This window comes from Egretta garzetta, unplaced genomic scaffold, assembly GCF_000687185.1.
Source record: "Egretta garzetta isolate BGI_Z169 unplaced genomic scaffold, ASM68718v1 scaffold635, whole genome shotgun sequence".
Taxonomy (NCBI): domain Eukaryota; kingdom Metazoa; phylum Chordata; class Aves; order Pelecaniformes; family Ardeidae; genus Egretta; species Egretta garzetta.
This window is the reverse complement of record NW_009259710.1, coordinates 518,257-536,057: the sequence shown is the minus strand read 5'-3', so window position 1 is coordinate 536,057 and position 17,801 is coordinate 518,257. Positions and strand designations below refer to the sequence as shown.

The following is a 17,801-nucleotide window of genomic DNA, read 5'->3' as shown; positions in this document are numbered from 1 at the left end:
CTGAAGGTTCATTTATGATTGATTTGGTGGCTTAATTGATTGATGGTTCATTTATGATACAATTCATTTATGATGACCCCCCAGCTAACAATACTGGCATACGCTGATCCAAATTGGGTAAATTGTCCTACGCGGCTGACCTCTACATCCCACCAGCAGACTGCTGCCACTGCCACCAGCATTCCCTCCAGATACATCCATTTCTTTTTTCCCATCTAGATACCATAACCCAACTCCTTCAAAGTACCACTGCATATGTTTTCATGCCTATAACTGAATTTCTTTCCCTTACAAGTATTGTATTTTATCTTTGAGTTATTATCAGTGCAAAATTATCTAGCTTATGGCCTAAATCCAAATCTGCCATATGATCAATGAAAATACCACATTGGATTTTTCAACCATTTTCATAGATTCCATTATCTACATTGACGTTCGTCTATTACTCAGTAGCACGCATCCTGTGTGCATCAAGGGATTTAAATTTATCAGTTTCCACCAAAATTGTGTTGATCAGAAACTTTGACACAATTTTAATTAAAACCCCTCCTTGTACATGTTTAAAGATCTAGTATTTGTCACAGATTTTTTCACAGAGGCTGTTAAAACGTCTTCCGTAAGAGCAACTGTAACAAAATACCAGAGGCAGCAGCAAAGGAGCTGCTGTAAATTTGCCACTTGCTGCTTAATAAATGCTATAAATATGGGAAAGATCAGAACAATTTTTAATAAGTATCATGTAATAATAGCTAGGACATTACAGTAATAATATAAAGGTTTCAGGTAACAGAAGAACAACCTACAGAATATATGTACAATTTATACAACAGGTAAGTAGATTAAAACATCATTTTCTATGGGATCCAACATCTTAAACCTGTTCCAGCACCCCCAAACTAATTCAGCAGCACTGACAGAAGATTTAAGCACTGCACTGTAGGTGTACATAGAAAATGAGGGAGATTTAGATGCAGAATGTGATCGCTTTACCAAAGAAACATAAGGACTTCCCTGCTCTCCCCACTTTCTTCTGCCCAGACTTCAAACAATTCCACTTCCTATTCTCAGTCTTCTTTAAACCCGATGTCATTCTAAACCAGAGGATTATCAGTAGATGGCAAAAAGAAGTCAAGACTGGTCCAGTATCTGCAACTGAGTATCTACTGGACTCACATTACCCCCAGCAGAGAAGCTAAGCTTTACATTTCTAGATCATTACAAATATTTATGTTCTTTCAATGAACATTTTGTTTACAGAAAAATCTCCCCTCCTTTCAGTTATTCTGAATCAGAGCTATGTATATTTTTTACATTTCTTTGTGGTAAGAATTACTGCAGTGATCCAAAATTCCTGAAAAGATTGGACCTATTTATCTGCTTTACAGATAAATACATTCTAGATGTCTCTCAGCAATTTGATAGTGTAATTGCCATACAGAAACAATCATTTCTGTTCTTACAAAAGCATGTGAAGATGACATCTGATGCACACCAGACTGTTGATTCTTTAATCCACAGAACATTTCACCATTTCACTTATTATTTCAGACGAGAGCTGTTGAAAGGGCTGCCTCAATTCTCCCCATTACTTAACCCCGGAGAGCTGGGCAGTGCATCAACTATTCTCTGCTCTGCATAAAACAGAACCAACTAACGGTAAAGGCAACTGCAGGACCTATAGATTACAAAAGACATTATAGTTATCCATTTTATAAAGAAAGCCAGAAACAGATGTCATTACCTATATGAATCTTTTAACTGTTGATCAATCTCCTGAAGCTTAGACCAGTACCCACTTGCAAGCTCTCGGTATTCACTGATAAGGAAGGTCTTCAAATCAGGGTAGGGGCATTCCAAAGACAGTAGTGCTGAAGGAACTTCAAGGAAAAGTCCATTTTTCTCTTCAAAAGAATGCACTAATGTCTGCGATGAAAAAATGCTACTCAGCAGACTACTCCGCATTCTATTTTCTCTCTTAAAAAATTAAACTTACAAGGAAAAGCTTACTTTTGTTTTATAATCTTCGAGCTCTCTTTCCAAAGCCAGACTTTCAAGGGTAAGGAATTCCAAAATTGCCTTCTGTTGCTTCTTCACAAATTCTATCTGTTTTATGAAATACGTTACTGTTACTTCTTTATCTTGTTATAATATGAAAGCTCTTATTTAGAAACAAAGAGCCTGATTTCCAATTCTACCCTGCTAAGCTTTTACAGATTTTAGTGAAGCAGATTTACACTATGGCAAGCACAGAGGTTACTGGATACTGTGTATGTGAGTTATATTCTCCAAGTATTATATAAAAATAAATGAAAGTGTTAAAAATATGGTGATGATAAATTGTAAAAACAAAGTTAAAATACCAACCTGCTGTAACATCTCAACTGGATTGAACTTAGATTTCATGTAAGATTCTTCTGAGAGGTAACGCTGCATTTCAGACAGCCTGAATTTCAAATTCTCTTTTAGTTTCCAGATAGGAACTACCGTATTTGTTTGGTATGTATCCCGCTCCTTTGATAATTTATGCTCTATAGCCAAATGAAACATAAAGTTTTCTCAAACACACAGAATATTACACAGCACTGTGCTTTCTAAATCTAAACCTGTCAAGACAGGGATTTAAAAACTCAAACAAATAATCAAGATAATTTTGACTATAATAAATAATCAAGAAATTAATAAAAAATTCTTACCCAAGTCCTTCATATCCAAAAAAAAGTTGTGCTTATGGCTTTCTTCATCAAGAAAAGTCTTTATTTCTGCTTCTGCTTTTTGCCTGGAAGGTATGAATATGAGTTTTACAGAAGCTTTAATTTCTTATTTATTAAGTTTTCAAGAATGATAAACCTCAAATACTCTAAGTAAAAAGGGGGATTCTTTGCCTGGGAAGGTATGAAGTGCAGGACTTGGACATGAAGGTGGTGTGGAAGCCACCCTCCTCTGAGCAAAAAGTGCTGTCATTGATCTGCTGTATATACAAAGTGTAAGCTAACAGACAAAACCAATACTAACATTCCCTGTCGTGCGTGTGAACTCAATATGCACACTCGGAAGGACTTAAAAAGTATCTGAAAGCTTCTGACACTCCCACAATTACAGGCTCTTCAGATGCTGATCGTCCTATGAGGGGTCCTAGAGGGGTACATGCAGAACAGCACCCATCTGTTCTCCCCTCCCTCTGCGTGTTTTCATGTCTACAGACCCCTTTCACTGTAGATCACAAACTCTCATGCCCTGCACAAAAAGTTATCTTCGGTTCAGGTATTTTAATCTTTTCCTCTTAATGTCCCCTGAATCAAGTGTGCCACACCAGAATCTCTGTCTACTGAAGTATTTAATAATGGCTAATTAAGATTCCTCACCTCTTACCTGTTCTCACTCAACCTTTTATGCTCTTGCCACCACACTTGCCGATGCTGTTTCAGTAGCATTTGCTCTTTCTTAATTTTTGAAACTTGCTCTGTTTTTTTAATCTGCAGGAAAATTTAAAGCTTGTAAGCATTTTGAATCTGTTCAATAGCTTCATCAAATGCCTTCATATGGAAACCTTTGACTACAGAATGGTGAACCTAAAAGCTTTTTTCAAAACTGTGTTTTTCCTAAAGAACAGGTTCGAATGTAACCGATTTTCATGAAAAAAATTATTCCGTTCCAGATCACAGTTAGATGAGGAGAACATGAAAAAAAAAAAAAAAGCGGTCCATTCTCTTCCTTCCCTTTTTCCCCTTTACTTTCCCATCCCTACTTTCCAGGAGGTGAAAGGGGGAAGATGAGCAGGAGAAAGAAAAATACACTTCATGTGTCTTTCAAGAAAAAGAATTTTAAAAATTGATTACTAAAAGAGTGCTTTTTCAAAATCTATCTAATTAAAGAGGCTCTGAAACTGTCTGAGGGCTTCACAAAAACACTGCTTCCGACTTCAGGTAAAACATCAATACATGCTTTTGAGATAGATGGAGTTAGTGCTTAAACTAGAGGAAAAGCTGTCAGGGAAAGGCTCTGTCCAACCAACAACGGAGCAAAAAGGATCAGAAGTCTGGGGCTGCCAGAAGCCCCTGAGACAAAGTCACTTTTGTCTCACCCCCCTGCCACCAGCACTGTCTTCTGGCCTCTCAGTGGATACTCAGGACAAATCAGCATTTCAGTTCGGAATTTGCTCCTCTCCTGCTCCTTCTCTTTTTGCTGCCTTGCCACCGCCTTTCTCCATAACACCCGACTTCATCTCTGCCCCAGCCAACAACTTCTAATTGCAAACCCCCTTCTGATCCCAGAGGCTCTCAATTCTCACACATCTCGTTTTTTTAGCTCCCCTGACCTTCCTTCCATACAGTTACATTATTCTACTGCAGAATGGTAGCAAGAAAAGAAAAAAGTTTGGAAACTCTTGTCCTAGTTCATAACATGGAGAAATGAATAAAGATCTCACTCCACATCTAGTTCAGGAAAGAAATGACATTCTGAGTCAAAAATGCCAGTTTTCCACTTGGCTCAGGTGGCAGTAATCTGCTCTGTTCAGAATGCTTAGTCAACGTTCCTGCATGGTGAAAGCTGGGCAGAACCACGCATTACCCTCTCTGCATCCACATGCATAAGAACACAGAAAGCAAAACCCCTCTACAGGCGCGTTGTTCGTTCCTGCCACCGGACAGGCACCAGCAAGCTTCCCAAATTCTCAAAGAGCAAAGTTGTAGAACTTTTCTTTGCAGCACTCATGAGCAGGTAAGCAAGAATCCCATCCCTTCTCAAATCACAGCCTCTCATTCACCCACCACCAAAGCTAAAACCTTAACTTTAAAACAAAATACCTAAAATTTTGAAACAAGAAACATTTACACCTCTCAAATGAATCTGAGTTTAATACATCTGGTTAAATATACCTGCTGTCTAGAGAGTCACCTAAGGAAGCACCACAACCAGAACGTGGTTAATCGATTGTGCCTTTGCAGCAAACCTGCTGTAGTGGTACTGCTTGGGTAGGGAGTCGCAATAGGTGCTATGGAGAGAGAATCTGACTGGGAATGAGAAATCAGGTGCTTATAGGAAGCTGCATACGTGGCTGTGCCGTAAGAGAGCCTGAAAACACCCGTTTGATGCTTTCAACCACTATGTAACAATGCTTCTGAATCAAAGATGATGTCTCCTTATTTTTGTTGGTTATATGTTTTCATGTGTAAAGTTACTTATAACTCCCTCTTGATTACCATTAGGTGCTTAAAACCAGACTTCAGCAAACAGAATACTGTATTTAAAGTAATATGAAAATACATACATCTTAAAATCAATTCTAAAACTAAAGTGGAACAAAAGTTGAAGTAGATCTGTATGTACAGTTTAATATGCTCTTGAAATTATTTTATAGCAACAGCAATGACATTTATGTAGAACTGCTGCAATATTACCTTTTTCCTGTATGTGCTGCATTTTTCTTTCTTAAATGGTCAACAACTGATTTACCATTCGCTTCTTTGGTTCTACCTCAATGGAGGAGTAACCCAGCCCTTCAAAATTTAGCCTGAATCAGCAACAAAGTAGTAGCAGGTGGGAATGCATTCTGTTCTCCGTGGAGCTTTCAGCATATATATTTTACTACCCCACTCAGTTGGAAAACACTTGAAAAGGTGAAATACCAAAAGACAGATGATGAAAAATTTAAAGCTTGAATGAATTCAGTAGAATTTTGTGCTGCCAATCTGTCTGCCAGAGCTGCACAAGCGACCCCCTTTTTTGGTGCAAGGCCTTCGGGATAGTAGTGTAAACTAGTAAGTTATGCTTATCGGTACTGTACATATTCCATTTACTAAGATTTAAGAAACAGCATCAGAACAAAAAAAAAAGTATATGGTTATCTTGCTAACCAATATCTTTGTTTAATAACTTCTGTTCAAAGAACTTCTAAATATGTTTCAGACATGAATATAATGGGGGGGGGGTTTAGGACTTTATCATAATCCCATGTTTCTTTAGCATATTTCCCTTTGAACTCTGCAATCCCATCTGAATGAAGACTCTGAATTATGTTTTACACATGCCAAAGACATCAGATGATCAGGTCCCTCAGTCAGCTACACAAGAAAGCTTTAGTCATTGCATTTTGCATAGTTTCTACACTCTTCAGCAGAGTCTTTCATTCCAAAGGCCATCCACAAAACTGCAGCTGTTCAGAGGAATGGCCAAGGACTGGAGAGACAATAAATTGCCACATTAGCACAGGTTAAGCAGACAAAACTGTGCTGTCCTGCTGGACTTGCAGTTTTCTGAGAAAGCTCTCAAATAACATTACTGCTGGAGGGGTCTGTTTCAAATAGATCGTTTTTTTCCTCTTCTGTTTTGTTTCTCAGCCTAAAGGCACTATTGCAGCTGAATGTGTACCAGTGTCCATTTCTTCAGAAATCACTTTTCTGTGAATTTGATTTTTTTTAAACCATGTAACACTCCTCAGTGAAACAGTTATACACCAAAAGCAGTTCCACTCTCACAAGGAGTTATCACTCCACAGTGTTTCTGGATCAGCTTTTTACACTATTTCCACACAACTTGAAAAGGAAGACACACAGGGCCAGAGACACACGCTCCAGAGGCTGGAGGCTTCTTGGACATCCACATTTCTGCCAGTTTGACATATACTCTCCTTCAAAGAAAACACCATTTTTTAAAGGGAAGCTCTTAAAAATACAAGTCCAAAGAATATTTCTGGGCATTCACAGCTAAAACCAAAACCTGTTTTTTCCTAACCACCTTCACCCTCCATCCCTGCCCCAACTAGCTGCGATATACAAGTGCTCATGCACAATCCAGTGTACAAACATCCGTGTCTTGGCTGTCCGGGTAAAAACAAGAAGTGCAACAGTTCAAGCCCTGTTGCGGCTTAACAGCCACAGCATGATGATAAGCTGTATGGAAAAGACCTAGACTCATAAATAGGTGTCAAAGAATTTCTTTTCTCAAGACAAATGTGTTGAGATTAGAACATGTTATTTTCTGCCCACTGCAAAATCAGGAACAGACTATTTAGTGTACAGTTGGATGAGAGCTAAGATGAACTGCCGTCTTCTCATACATTTGGGTTTGCTGCGTAAGGAGCTTGTTCACATAAATCCTCCGTGTTTTCCCTGTTGGTTTGTAGGTAATGTTGGAAGCAATCAGAACCACCCCCTCAGAATGGCACAAAAAAAAAATAAAAATTAATCAGCTCTCCAATGTTATATGCAAACAAGACTGACAAGCCAGACAATTCACATTCACAGAGGACACGTTGGGAAGCAAGATACAAAGACACTCAAGCACATCATCTTTTAAAAGCTACTTCACTTTAACTGGGCTGGTTCTACGCAATGAGGTCTGGCCGCTATCAAAGCCACTCTATGATTTCCCCAGTACGGTAAGGTCTCATACCTCACATTACAGCTGGTCAATCCTACTGGAACCTGCAATACAGCCAAGTACGAGCGGCCAGCCCAGACCCACAAGTGCTGAAATCGCCCCAGTTCCAGAAGCGTGCCACAAAGGCACCTAATGGCTCCACGCTGAGGTCCAACAGGACCCAAGAGTTCAGATATCATGTCACGTGAAAGCCAAACTGTTTCTCAGACAGATAGAGGCAGAAGAGCTGGGACTGTGCAGCACTGAACCCAAGCTAATAAACCAGCCTAAATCCAAATCTGCTGGCCACATCAATGGCAAAGGTAATCTGCGTTCCAGATAAACAAGGCACCTAGGAGCCGACGTGACAAAGCAGGTCTCATACAACAGTTCTGCCGTGCAGTGTGACCCAAAGAAGAGAAACCTTGATCAGCAGGCTAGCATCCTGCGTGTTTAAAGTAAAGCCTTCCTTGAGATTGTGGAAAAAGTACATTTTCATTCCCGCAAGTGTAAAACCAATAAAGCTTTGTAAAAATTACATTCTATTCTTACAAAGTCTCTTTTCAAAGCGGTGATATACATTATTGATTTTAGTATCATGTTAAAATAAAGATGGGGAAATCGCTGAAGGATGGGAACAAGAAAGAATACAATGATACTCTTAAGTCCTGCTTAGGTTTTTGGCAGAAGAAAAGAACAAAATCCAATCCACATCCTTGCATCTCCTTGCCTAAATATTGTTTAAAGCTAAGCGAACTGGAACAGATTCATACATGTGTGGCTTACCTGCAGTTAGTTCTAGTATCAGGTCGTCAAATTTCATTTACCTGTTACACAGACTTGTACTAACGTCAGTAAGTATAACCAATACCATTACCCGAAATACTTGAAAATGTTTAACTCCTTTAGGTTTCCTTACAAGGGTTGTTTCATTTATTATTCAGGGGTTGGGGTGTACTATAACGATGAAGGTCATATGCAGTATTCCAGAGTTAACTGTATCTTTCTCTTTCCAAGTTCTCTCTACATTTTCTCTAACCTTTGGTCATTATTCTACGAAGGTAAAACTCTGTCATAACCTCTGGCATATTCCTAATGTTAAGGATGAAAAGGCTGCCAATGTTCACCCTGTCCTCCCCCACTTTCCATTTTCTTTCTTGGGTTTACAACTTCTTCATCTTGTACTCTAATTAACTTGCACATCATTGAAGACTTTGGGCATATCATTGCCAAAAATGCTTCCAAAATTATCCCCTTTCTTAATATACTAAATTGCTTTGCTATTTTCAACTTACATGGTGTGACCCACTGTTGCATGGATTTATTAAATGTCTCCAAAATCAGACTTACAGAAAATACGAGTACGTGAAATTGCATTAGCAGATGGAGAAAATTGGGTACTTAAGTCTTCTTTCCAGTTTGACAGCCCCAACTTTTGTTTCTTCAGTTCTGCTAGTGACCCTGCTTTGTCCACACATAATAAATCATCATTCTTAATAAAAGTAGAGGTAAAGTTTTCATTAAATGTTACTATATTAAATAGATTACCTTCTTATTTACCATATGGGCCATGCTGCAGCTCTTTATACCTTTCTAACTGTCTAGCTCTACATGTACATTTTACAGTTACAAAACCCTTTTAATTTTCCTTTCTACCTCAGCTTGACTTTTTGAAATCCTCACTTCACATCTTTTTGTTTTGTTTTCTTTCTTTTGGGATCAATCTACCCCTCCCATTTATTCCTGTAAATTCTTCATTACCCCCGGTATTTTGAGTAATTTACATAATGAGTTGGGATAAATTTCCTCAAAGCACTCAAATATGAACTTTTCCTGTCTTTTTGGGAAGCAGGATCCACACATATTTTGCATCTCTGATCCAAAGAAATGCCCCACTTTGACATTAATGTGTCCAAATCTCAATGATGCTAACTGTGATAGACTCTCACCTTTTGCTCCTTTTTGCTGAGCACTGTTACAGCAATTTGTTATCCTTATTCATTCTCAGATTCCTTGGAGCAGTGAAAAGAAATGCGATTGCTGACTTTTAAAATCATTCACATTACAAATAGTATAAAAATCATACCTTTAACTGAATTTTTGCAGATGCCTTTTTTTCTACTGCAGCAAGTTCATATAGATGTTTGTAGTCAACAGGTTTATACTTCTGGCTGCAAAGACCATTTCCCATAGGAACACCCAGATTTTCTAGTTAACATAAAACACATACAGTCATTTCAAATTCTGGAGAAATATTTTAAGCGTGAGTCATAACATGAAAGCATTATAGATAGAAATTAGAAACAGTACATTTTAAACATTAGAGGTTTCCATAACAGAGAGACTGTTAGCTGGTGAAGGAGAATGCGAACAAACATAAGCTAGTCGAAACTACATAAGAAACATTAACAATTTGTCTGTTTACAAAAGGCTTATTTTAAAAGGCTTTTTTATATGTGAACTTAAAGAATCATTTACTTCAAACTGGGTTTACTGGAATTTTAGTAAGTTCTACTACAGAAATACTGAGTTTCCATATATCCATTCTTATTTCGCAAACTGGAAAACTGCCTCAACATTTACTGTAATGTATAGGCTGAGCAATAGGAGTCATTTTTTTCTAAAAGGTATATAAACTACTAACTATATGTACACGGAATGAGTTGCAGTTACTTTCCCATTGAATCTCCAGTCATGAGAACAGCATAATTTCTCCATTACACTTCTGTAGGCCCCTGGCAAAACAATGTACTTCCTTAAAACAATGAGAAAGGCACTCGACTGCCAGGAAAACATCACGCTTGGTTTCTGCTGCAGGCCGTGTGGATTAGAATGCCCACTTTCTGCAGTCCTATCACTGGTGTTTGAAAGACGGTGACGGTATTGAAAGACTGTTGTCCAAAAAAAACACAACACAGAGGAAGTAGTTTTGCTGAAAAAGCATTTGAAGTCAATAAAGATTTAACCAAGCTGGTCTTTTACCACACAGTGATGATAACTTACAGCGATCCCCTTAAGAAGTTTCGCTGAGGGATTGCCATATCCCCTTGTTGTGGTTTAACCCAGCAGGCAGCTAAACAGCACACAGCTGTTTGCTCGCTCCCCCCCCGCCCCCATGGGATGGGGGAGAGAATTGGGGGAAAAAAAGTAAAACCCGTGGGTTGAGATAAGAACAGTTTAGTAAAATAGCAGAGGAAAAAACAACAAAACCAATAATTATAAAGGAATACAGAAAGCAAGTGAAGCACAGTGCAGTTGCTCACCACCCGCTCACCAATGCCCAGCCCACCCCCAAGCAGCGATCGCTGCCCCCCAGCCAACTCCCCCAGTTTCTATACTGGAGCCCTGGGGCCAGTTGGGGTCAGCCATCCTGGCTGTGCCCCCTCCCAGCTCCTTGTGCCCCTGGCAGAGCAGGGGAAGCTGAAAAGTCCTTGGCTGGTGTCAGCCCTGCTCAGCAACAACTGAACCATCAGTGAGTTACCAACATTCTGCTCATCCTAAACCCAAACCACAATACTGGGGCCAGCTACTGGGAGGAAAATTAACTCCGTCCCAGCCGAAACCAGGACATCCCTGAACAGTTACGTCAAGTTTACCATGGAGTCCTGCTTTGAGCTTATGTTCACATTCCTAAAATCCACTACCTTTATTTGTCTTTCCCCTCACCAACTTCTTAAGAATGATATCTTCCACCATTTCATGGTCACTTTAATCCAAAGCACATTATGTATATACTTCAAACTGGGTGAGGCAAGGACTGAAGACCAGCAGCCATACCAACAAATGCACAAAACCAAAGCTGCAAATCCTGTCTGAACAAGATCTGTCAACAGAAAAAGGGAGAAGTACACTCAAGGTAACCTCAGATACAGAGCTATCTAATATTAACCCACAGATTTTCCTGGTTTACTGGCCTGCATCAGACTCCCATCAAAACAAAACTGTCTGTCTTCCCCTCTAATCATCAGCCCCAGTTTCCACAGGCAATCCCTTTGCAGTTCCCACTCTCTGAACTCGAGAGGGTACACCACCTACCTAGAGGAAGGCTTCCTCCTCTCCTCCTGCTTGGCAGTCCTGCTTTCCTCTCCACTAATCTTCTCAACATGTGAATTATTCCACCAACTCAGTGTTATGCTAACCAGGTTATAGCTTTGATCTTGTATTATGACTACTTTTTTATTCTGTATATACCTTACACAAAAAATGTTCAGTAGTTTGATCCACTAATTTCTTCCCTTTTATCCCTCCTATAAGCTTAGCATGAATAATCTCCTTTCTCCCACTTTTTAGGCCTTTAGGTAGCTTTGTTCATCTGTGGGCTTTTATCATCAACCCAAATGTAAAGCTCTCATCCCTATATAGCAAGATTTTATTTGAAGATATTCTTTTTTTTCCTTTCTGAGACTGCTTACAACACTGTCCAGCAGAGATTCTGGAACATCATTCTATGTTCGAAGAAGCAAAAGTTTAGTCACCAGCCCTCTGAAAAGCCACTCATTCAGCTCTTCCTCTTAAGCCTACGACTCCTTCATTACTGCTCCCAAAGGCTTACAATCACTTTTAGTCTGCCAGGAGTCCTTTTGGGCAGTAACATCAGTGTTCACACATGAGCAGCAGGGCATGGCAGGAGCTTCCGAGCAATTCCATAACATTTCCAGTTCAGGCTCCCTGCAGGCAAATGCCTGGGAGCACCTGGGAGAGAAGTCAGCAGATGCATCCTGTCACATGCATTAGAAAATGATCAGTAACTGTTACCAGTACTGCTAAGTGACATTAACTACTGCTAGAAGTCATTACGTACAACTCCTTGGTATGGTGCTTGTGAATCTCATGATCTTTGAAAAGCACGATGGTGTGATGTTCCAGCATCAGAGATGCTCAGTTAATGCCAGCATAGCATGCTATGATGCAGGTGTCACAACGAAGGTGGGGCACTGTCATCTTCCTGAGGAAACAAAAATCTGAACCTTGCCCTGCAGCACCTGCACCAGCACCTGGTGTCAGGGCTTTTGGAAATATTCTACATGCGTCCGACATGCCTGTCAATGCATGTGCTGACAAAGCCCTCGTGCTACAGCCAGCTTTTAGCCTTGCCACTCGTCCTTCAGATCAGGAATCGGAAGTTATTCCTAAATCATTTCACTAGCATGGATCTCACACCACTTGTTCTGAACTGTGGTATGGATATCCAGGGGTAGGAACCCTACCTGGGTATGGCACTCAAAATTGCAATCGCCTGACCGGTTTTCTTTAGCCTACGTCAGCACTGTCATCTCCTTAAACTATTCAGTAAAATTACAGTTTGCCGACTCTGTTTGACAGTTCTCACTCACCACTGGCTTTTGAAACCCTCCTTGCTTTATGCCAGCTTTATTCCTCAATACAGTGTAGTAAGGGTAAGGGACGTGATCAAAAAACAAATCCATGTAATCTTTTTTGCACCCTTTCTTTCTCACAATACAAAATGAGGGAAGAGGGTTGACAACAAACAGCACGGAAGAACAGGATTAACAATGTAAAAGCCTATACTGATATACAGGAAGCAATAAGGAATACCGTGTGAATGAAAAGATGGAGAGAACAAGGAATGCTATAATACAACAGGGAGAAGCACTGTTTTTCTTTGGCTGGGTTGTCTTAATCTGTTCTAACCACAGAAACACATATTGGAGAACAGCGAATAAGCAAAGAGAATCCATTTATTTAAAAAGGTCAAACTTGGTGATATCTAGATTAAAAAAAGTTGTTACTATGTTGGGTTTCTAAACAAAAAATGCTTGCAGCAATGTCTGGAAGCCTTAGAGTTGTCTCTGGAAGTCCCAAGTTTAATCTAGCAACATAAATATACATAGCTACATATAGAACTAATGTAAGAGAAAGTGGTACTGGAGGTACCTCCTCTGCTACTGATCTTTACCTGCTGCTGCTTCTACTGAGGACTTTTCTGAAGTCAATAGGGCCTAGCCATGTGAGATTAAGTCCAAAATCAGGGTCTTGCCATATAGGATGCAACCTTTGTATTTAATAGGTAACATACTGGATGTGTCTTATATTTCACAAAGAAAATGCATGTTACATATTTTTATATGTATGTATATACCCACAAATATATACACATATATACACCCATGAATAAAAATATAAACCATTAGACTTCTAGATTTTAAAATGCCTTTTCACAATTCTCGGTAACAAATATTTGCTAAAGCCTGAGATACAATTACAATGGTAAATGAATATACTTGAACTTTTGCCCCAGTACGGTAAAGCTTTAGCATGCAGATCCTGAGTAACTTTACATAAGCTAGGAAGCTTATGGGGATAAGGAATGGGCCTTTTCTTTCCAACCTCTTTTTCGGGTTCCTTTAGTAGTGAGACTTGCCATCAGGTATTAGGAGAAAGATCTTTTTTTCCCATTCACTATTAAAAACAGTGGCTGGAAGTGATATGTCTGACATACAGTTTTTCATTTACCTTAACATATAAACTGTTAAGGTAAATCCTGCAAAGCTATCTCATGACCCTTCTTCAAGTCTCCCCTAAGGTTTTTCATTTGCCACATGCCTACAAGAAATTTCACATGACCCCAGATGATGTCTCACTGTGGAAAGATTTTTTCAAGTCAACCACCAGGGCAGTCCCACATATCAGTAGACTGGGTGCTGAATGCATTGAGGGCAGGCCTGCAGAGAAGGCCTGGGAATCCTGGTGGATGAAAAATTGGACATAAGCCAGCAATATGTGCTTGCAGCCCAGAAAGCCAGGTGTATCCTGGGCTGCATCAAAAGCAGCATGGCCAGCAGGTCGAGGGAGGCAATTCTCACCCTCTATTGTGCTCTCATCAGAACCCCCCACCCCAGAGCACTGTGTCCAGCTCTGGGGTCTCCAGGACAAGATAGACATGGACCTGGTGGAGCAGGTCCAGAGGCGGCCATGGAAATGGACAGAGGGTTGAAACACCTGAGACAGTTGGGCTTGTTCAGCCTGGAGAAGAGAAGGCTCCAAGGAGACCTTTCTGTGGCCTTCCAGTATGTAAAGGGAGCTTATAAGAAAAACAGAGAAAGACTTTTTACCAGGGCCTATAGTGACAGAAATTTTTTACAACAAGGGTGGTGAGACACTGGCACAGGTTGCCCAGAGAAGTTGTGGATGCCCCATCCCTGGAAGTGTTCAAGGCCAGGTTGAACAGGGCTTTGAGAAACTTGTTGTAGTGAAAGGTGTCCCTGCCGATGGCAGGGGGGTGGAACTGGGGGATCTTTGAAGTCCCTTCCAACCCAAACCATTCTATGATCAGAATACTATAGCAGCTTCCATATGCAGCTGTTAATTGCATGGAGTATTTCTTAAGTAGTTTTATTCTGGATTGTGATAAAACAATTAAATTTGTACATGATAGCATACATACCTACATCACTAATCCTATGAGTTGTAAAGAATGTTCCATGGTCCGATTCACTCATCTTTATTTTCTTATGTATTTTTTATATCTGTTGAGAAACAAACAGATGTTTCGAGAATACCAGCATTGAAGATGCAAGCTAAATACATGTTCAAAAAATATGTATTGTTTTCTGGGGAGAGAGGACACATCTCACTAAAATTGTAATTAGACAGAAATTCCACAAGTTCATCTTTCATTTTGAGAGATTTCATGTGCTTCATATCATTTAGCAGCTAAGAAAACAAAATATTATTTCCTTGACGAATCTGAAATGCTATCACATCGATCACCTATTCTTTACTTTGTGCTTTTCAAAATATAACAATCCTATTGACCCAAATGTAAGGTAAGTTTTTGAGGTGTTCTTTGCTTTTTAGAAACTGAGCCTGAAAATATCACTCTCTTCTTATATTTAGAGACTGTGGTTTATGTATAGATCCCTATACGCCCTCTTTAAGAGTCTCTGTATTAACACTTGTCAACCCAAGTCAGCTGTTTCAGCAACAGCAGCTTGGTTCCTGATGAACAGCTATGACGGGAAGCATGTATCAAGCATTCACATCACCTTGGGACAAATGATATTTAAAATGCAATAAAATATACAGCATAGTAAAAAAAACTTTGATGTCTTAAAAAACTTTACTTTCACCTTAATTAAGCATGCATGGGCACCATCACAGGTCTCGCATACAAAGAAATCAGTAGATCAAAACAAGGTGTTTCAGTTGAACGAATCAATAGCTGAATAATGCCAGGAGGAGAAGGTCATGTTCAACCAGCCTCCCCACAAACCTACTCCCTCGAACCCAGCTCTACCTTACCAAAATTTCCTACGCACAAAAATCCATCCACTTTGTCACACCTTTGACGTTTGTCTGGTCCCACAGCAAGTAGCAGCACAGTAAACAGTAGACCAGTAAAATTTGTTAATTTGTGTATCGTGGAGTTATTTTTCTGCTGTTCTGGTGAGTTGAACCAGTTTATCCATACAAATTCCAAGGACAGCACAATGCAACAAGGAGGAGGGAAGGAAGAGCAGCAGAAGCAGTGGAAGGGGAACTACTCTGACAGAACTATTAATTTCAGTCAAATAAAAATGTGAAACTGCAAGCAAAGATACTTAGCACTGTATTTTACTTTCCCGTGGGCTATGTTTCTTCATGACAACATTCTGCATGGCAGAATCATCAGAAACAGCTAAAGCGTAAAAACCTAACCTAGATGGACAACAGTTTCATGAATGAGCTTCCATTATTACTCTACACAAATGGCAAGCGCAGTTGAAATTACAGCCACAACAGTACACACACACGCTATGTTCCTGTGGCTAAAGTCAGTTTGATGTTCATTTTGTACACATTAACTGTGCGAGTTACAAGGCAAATAAAATCCATGACCACTGGGCTTTGTACAGTGACTATTCCATGACCAAACCAAGTAAAAAATGGTGATCACCCATTGACAGTGTTGCATTTCTCAATGCTTCTTCATGCATATTCTTCAGTGTTATTTAACAATGCTGTTAAAGGGACAAACTGTCCCTTGCACTAAACCAAAAATATTGAAGTCTAACTGGCATCTGTCTTCACCCAAGAGTGACCATTCATTAACAAGAAAGGAATAAAAAGGCCAGCACACTCATAGTGCTGATTCCATTTTTCTCCACTTAAAGCGATTATTTGGTTTCAACTTGTAACCATATAACACTGCCAAATTCATCCAGACAAACGAGGTAATTGTTCATATGAGAAGCAACTGTGGCCTGTTTGTCACGGTAACGTTTTATCTATACATCAACTCATCTACATACAATTTTCTAACTGCATATATACTTTGGTCAGAATAGATTTTTTTTTTAATCAAATTAATTATATATGTAAATCCTTAAGATAGGGATTTACAAAACCCAGTAAAGTATGGAACCTACCTTACTTATTTCTTCAAGATACGCAAAGACAGTTTAAACGTTGCTGCTGTTCCCCCGTAAAAGTTTATTTTTCTACTTTTTCTTAGAAAGGTCAACTATGCATGGGCTTGTCTTCCTCTGTTTCTTGGAGGAATCACTGAAAACGTAACTGGAACAAGAAATGCCCAATCACCAACACACAAATCTTTAAGCCAGAGGCTGACCAATTTTAAAAGGCATTTAAAGAAAATTCTTTTTTTCAGGTTGTTTACAAGTCTGTGAATTATGTTTAGTTTAGTATCCCTAGCATCATAATTGCCTAGATATCCAGCCTCCAAAATCTTTTTCCCAGGAGGAGGGCTAAGTAGACACACCACACAATTCTGTAATTAAAAAAGGGGCGAGAGGGGGAAATCTTAAAACAAAGAGCGAAACCCTGCAAACTGGCATAATTTCCCGTGGAGTTCTATAATGTTCAGCGCTTTCTGGAAACTCCAGCACAATTATGTGACGTAATCTTCCACTGAATTTATAGTCATTAAGGTTGAACAGGAAAACTTAAAACACTAATAATAAAAGCTCAAAAAGTAGGAAAATAACTATAAGAAAACTCATAAGATTTGTTTAGTGCCTCTCAATTATTTCTTTTAAGGCTTTCAATGTCAATTACAAACAAAACCAGGCATTTTTTTTTCCTCTGCTGAATTTTACCCTTCCCTTCAAGAGTAAATCAACCACATACCTGAATTTAGAGAAAAGGGAAAACATCACAATATACTGGAATCCTTTACTTTAAGGCTTTTTTGATTGACCAGTCTAGAACAGACTTTCATACATCTCTTTCTTATAAAGATCATAGGTCGTCACAATTCCTAGCTTTATTCGGGAAGACGTGAATATTCAACTGTGGCTTGGTATTTCTGTAACTCTACTGATATTCTTACTAACATAAAAATGAAAAGTAACTGCACCGAGTCTCCTCTTATCCCATCAGGTATAACCTATATTTACATAGGGCCAAGAAAACAAGGGGGAAGAACCAACAAAATGATTCTGAACGAGTATGACCACTCTCCAGTGGAGCCACTCAAGCTC

General features: G+C 39.4%; 1 protein-coding gene across 1 annotated transcript in view; it reads right to left on the bottom strand.

Annotated features, from left to right (window-relative positions):
• Window positions 1–14,819, bottom strand: part of CCDC148 (coiled-coil domain containing 148) — a 54,287-nt gene extending 39,468 nt beyond the window's left edge. The window contains exons 1-7 of the mRNA XM_009639026.1: window positions 14,765–14,819; window positions 9,446–9,567; window positions 3,370–3,473; window positions 2,694–2,776; window positions 2,365–2,528; window positions 2,008–2,103; window positions 1,742–1,923 (exon numbers count right to left, since the gene is read on the bottom strand). Coding sequence (XP_009637321.1) covers window positions 1,742–1,923; window positions 2,008–2,103; window positions 2,365–2,528; window positions 2,694–2,776; window positions 3,370–3,473; window positions 9,446–9,567; window positions 14,765–14,819 — 806 coding nt within the window. The remainder of the gene's footprint in view (window positions 1–1,741; window positions 1,924–2,007; window positions 2,104–2,364; window positions 2,529–2,693; window positions 2,777–3,369; window positions 3,474–9,445; window positions 9,568–14,764) is intronic.
• Between the last annotated feature and the right edge of the window lie 2,982 nt (window positions 14,820–17,801).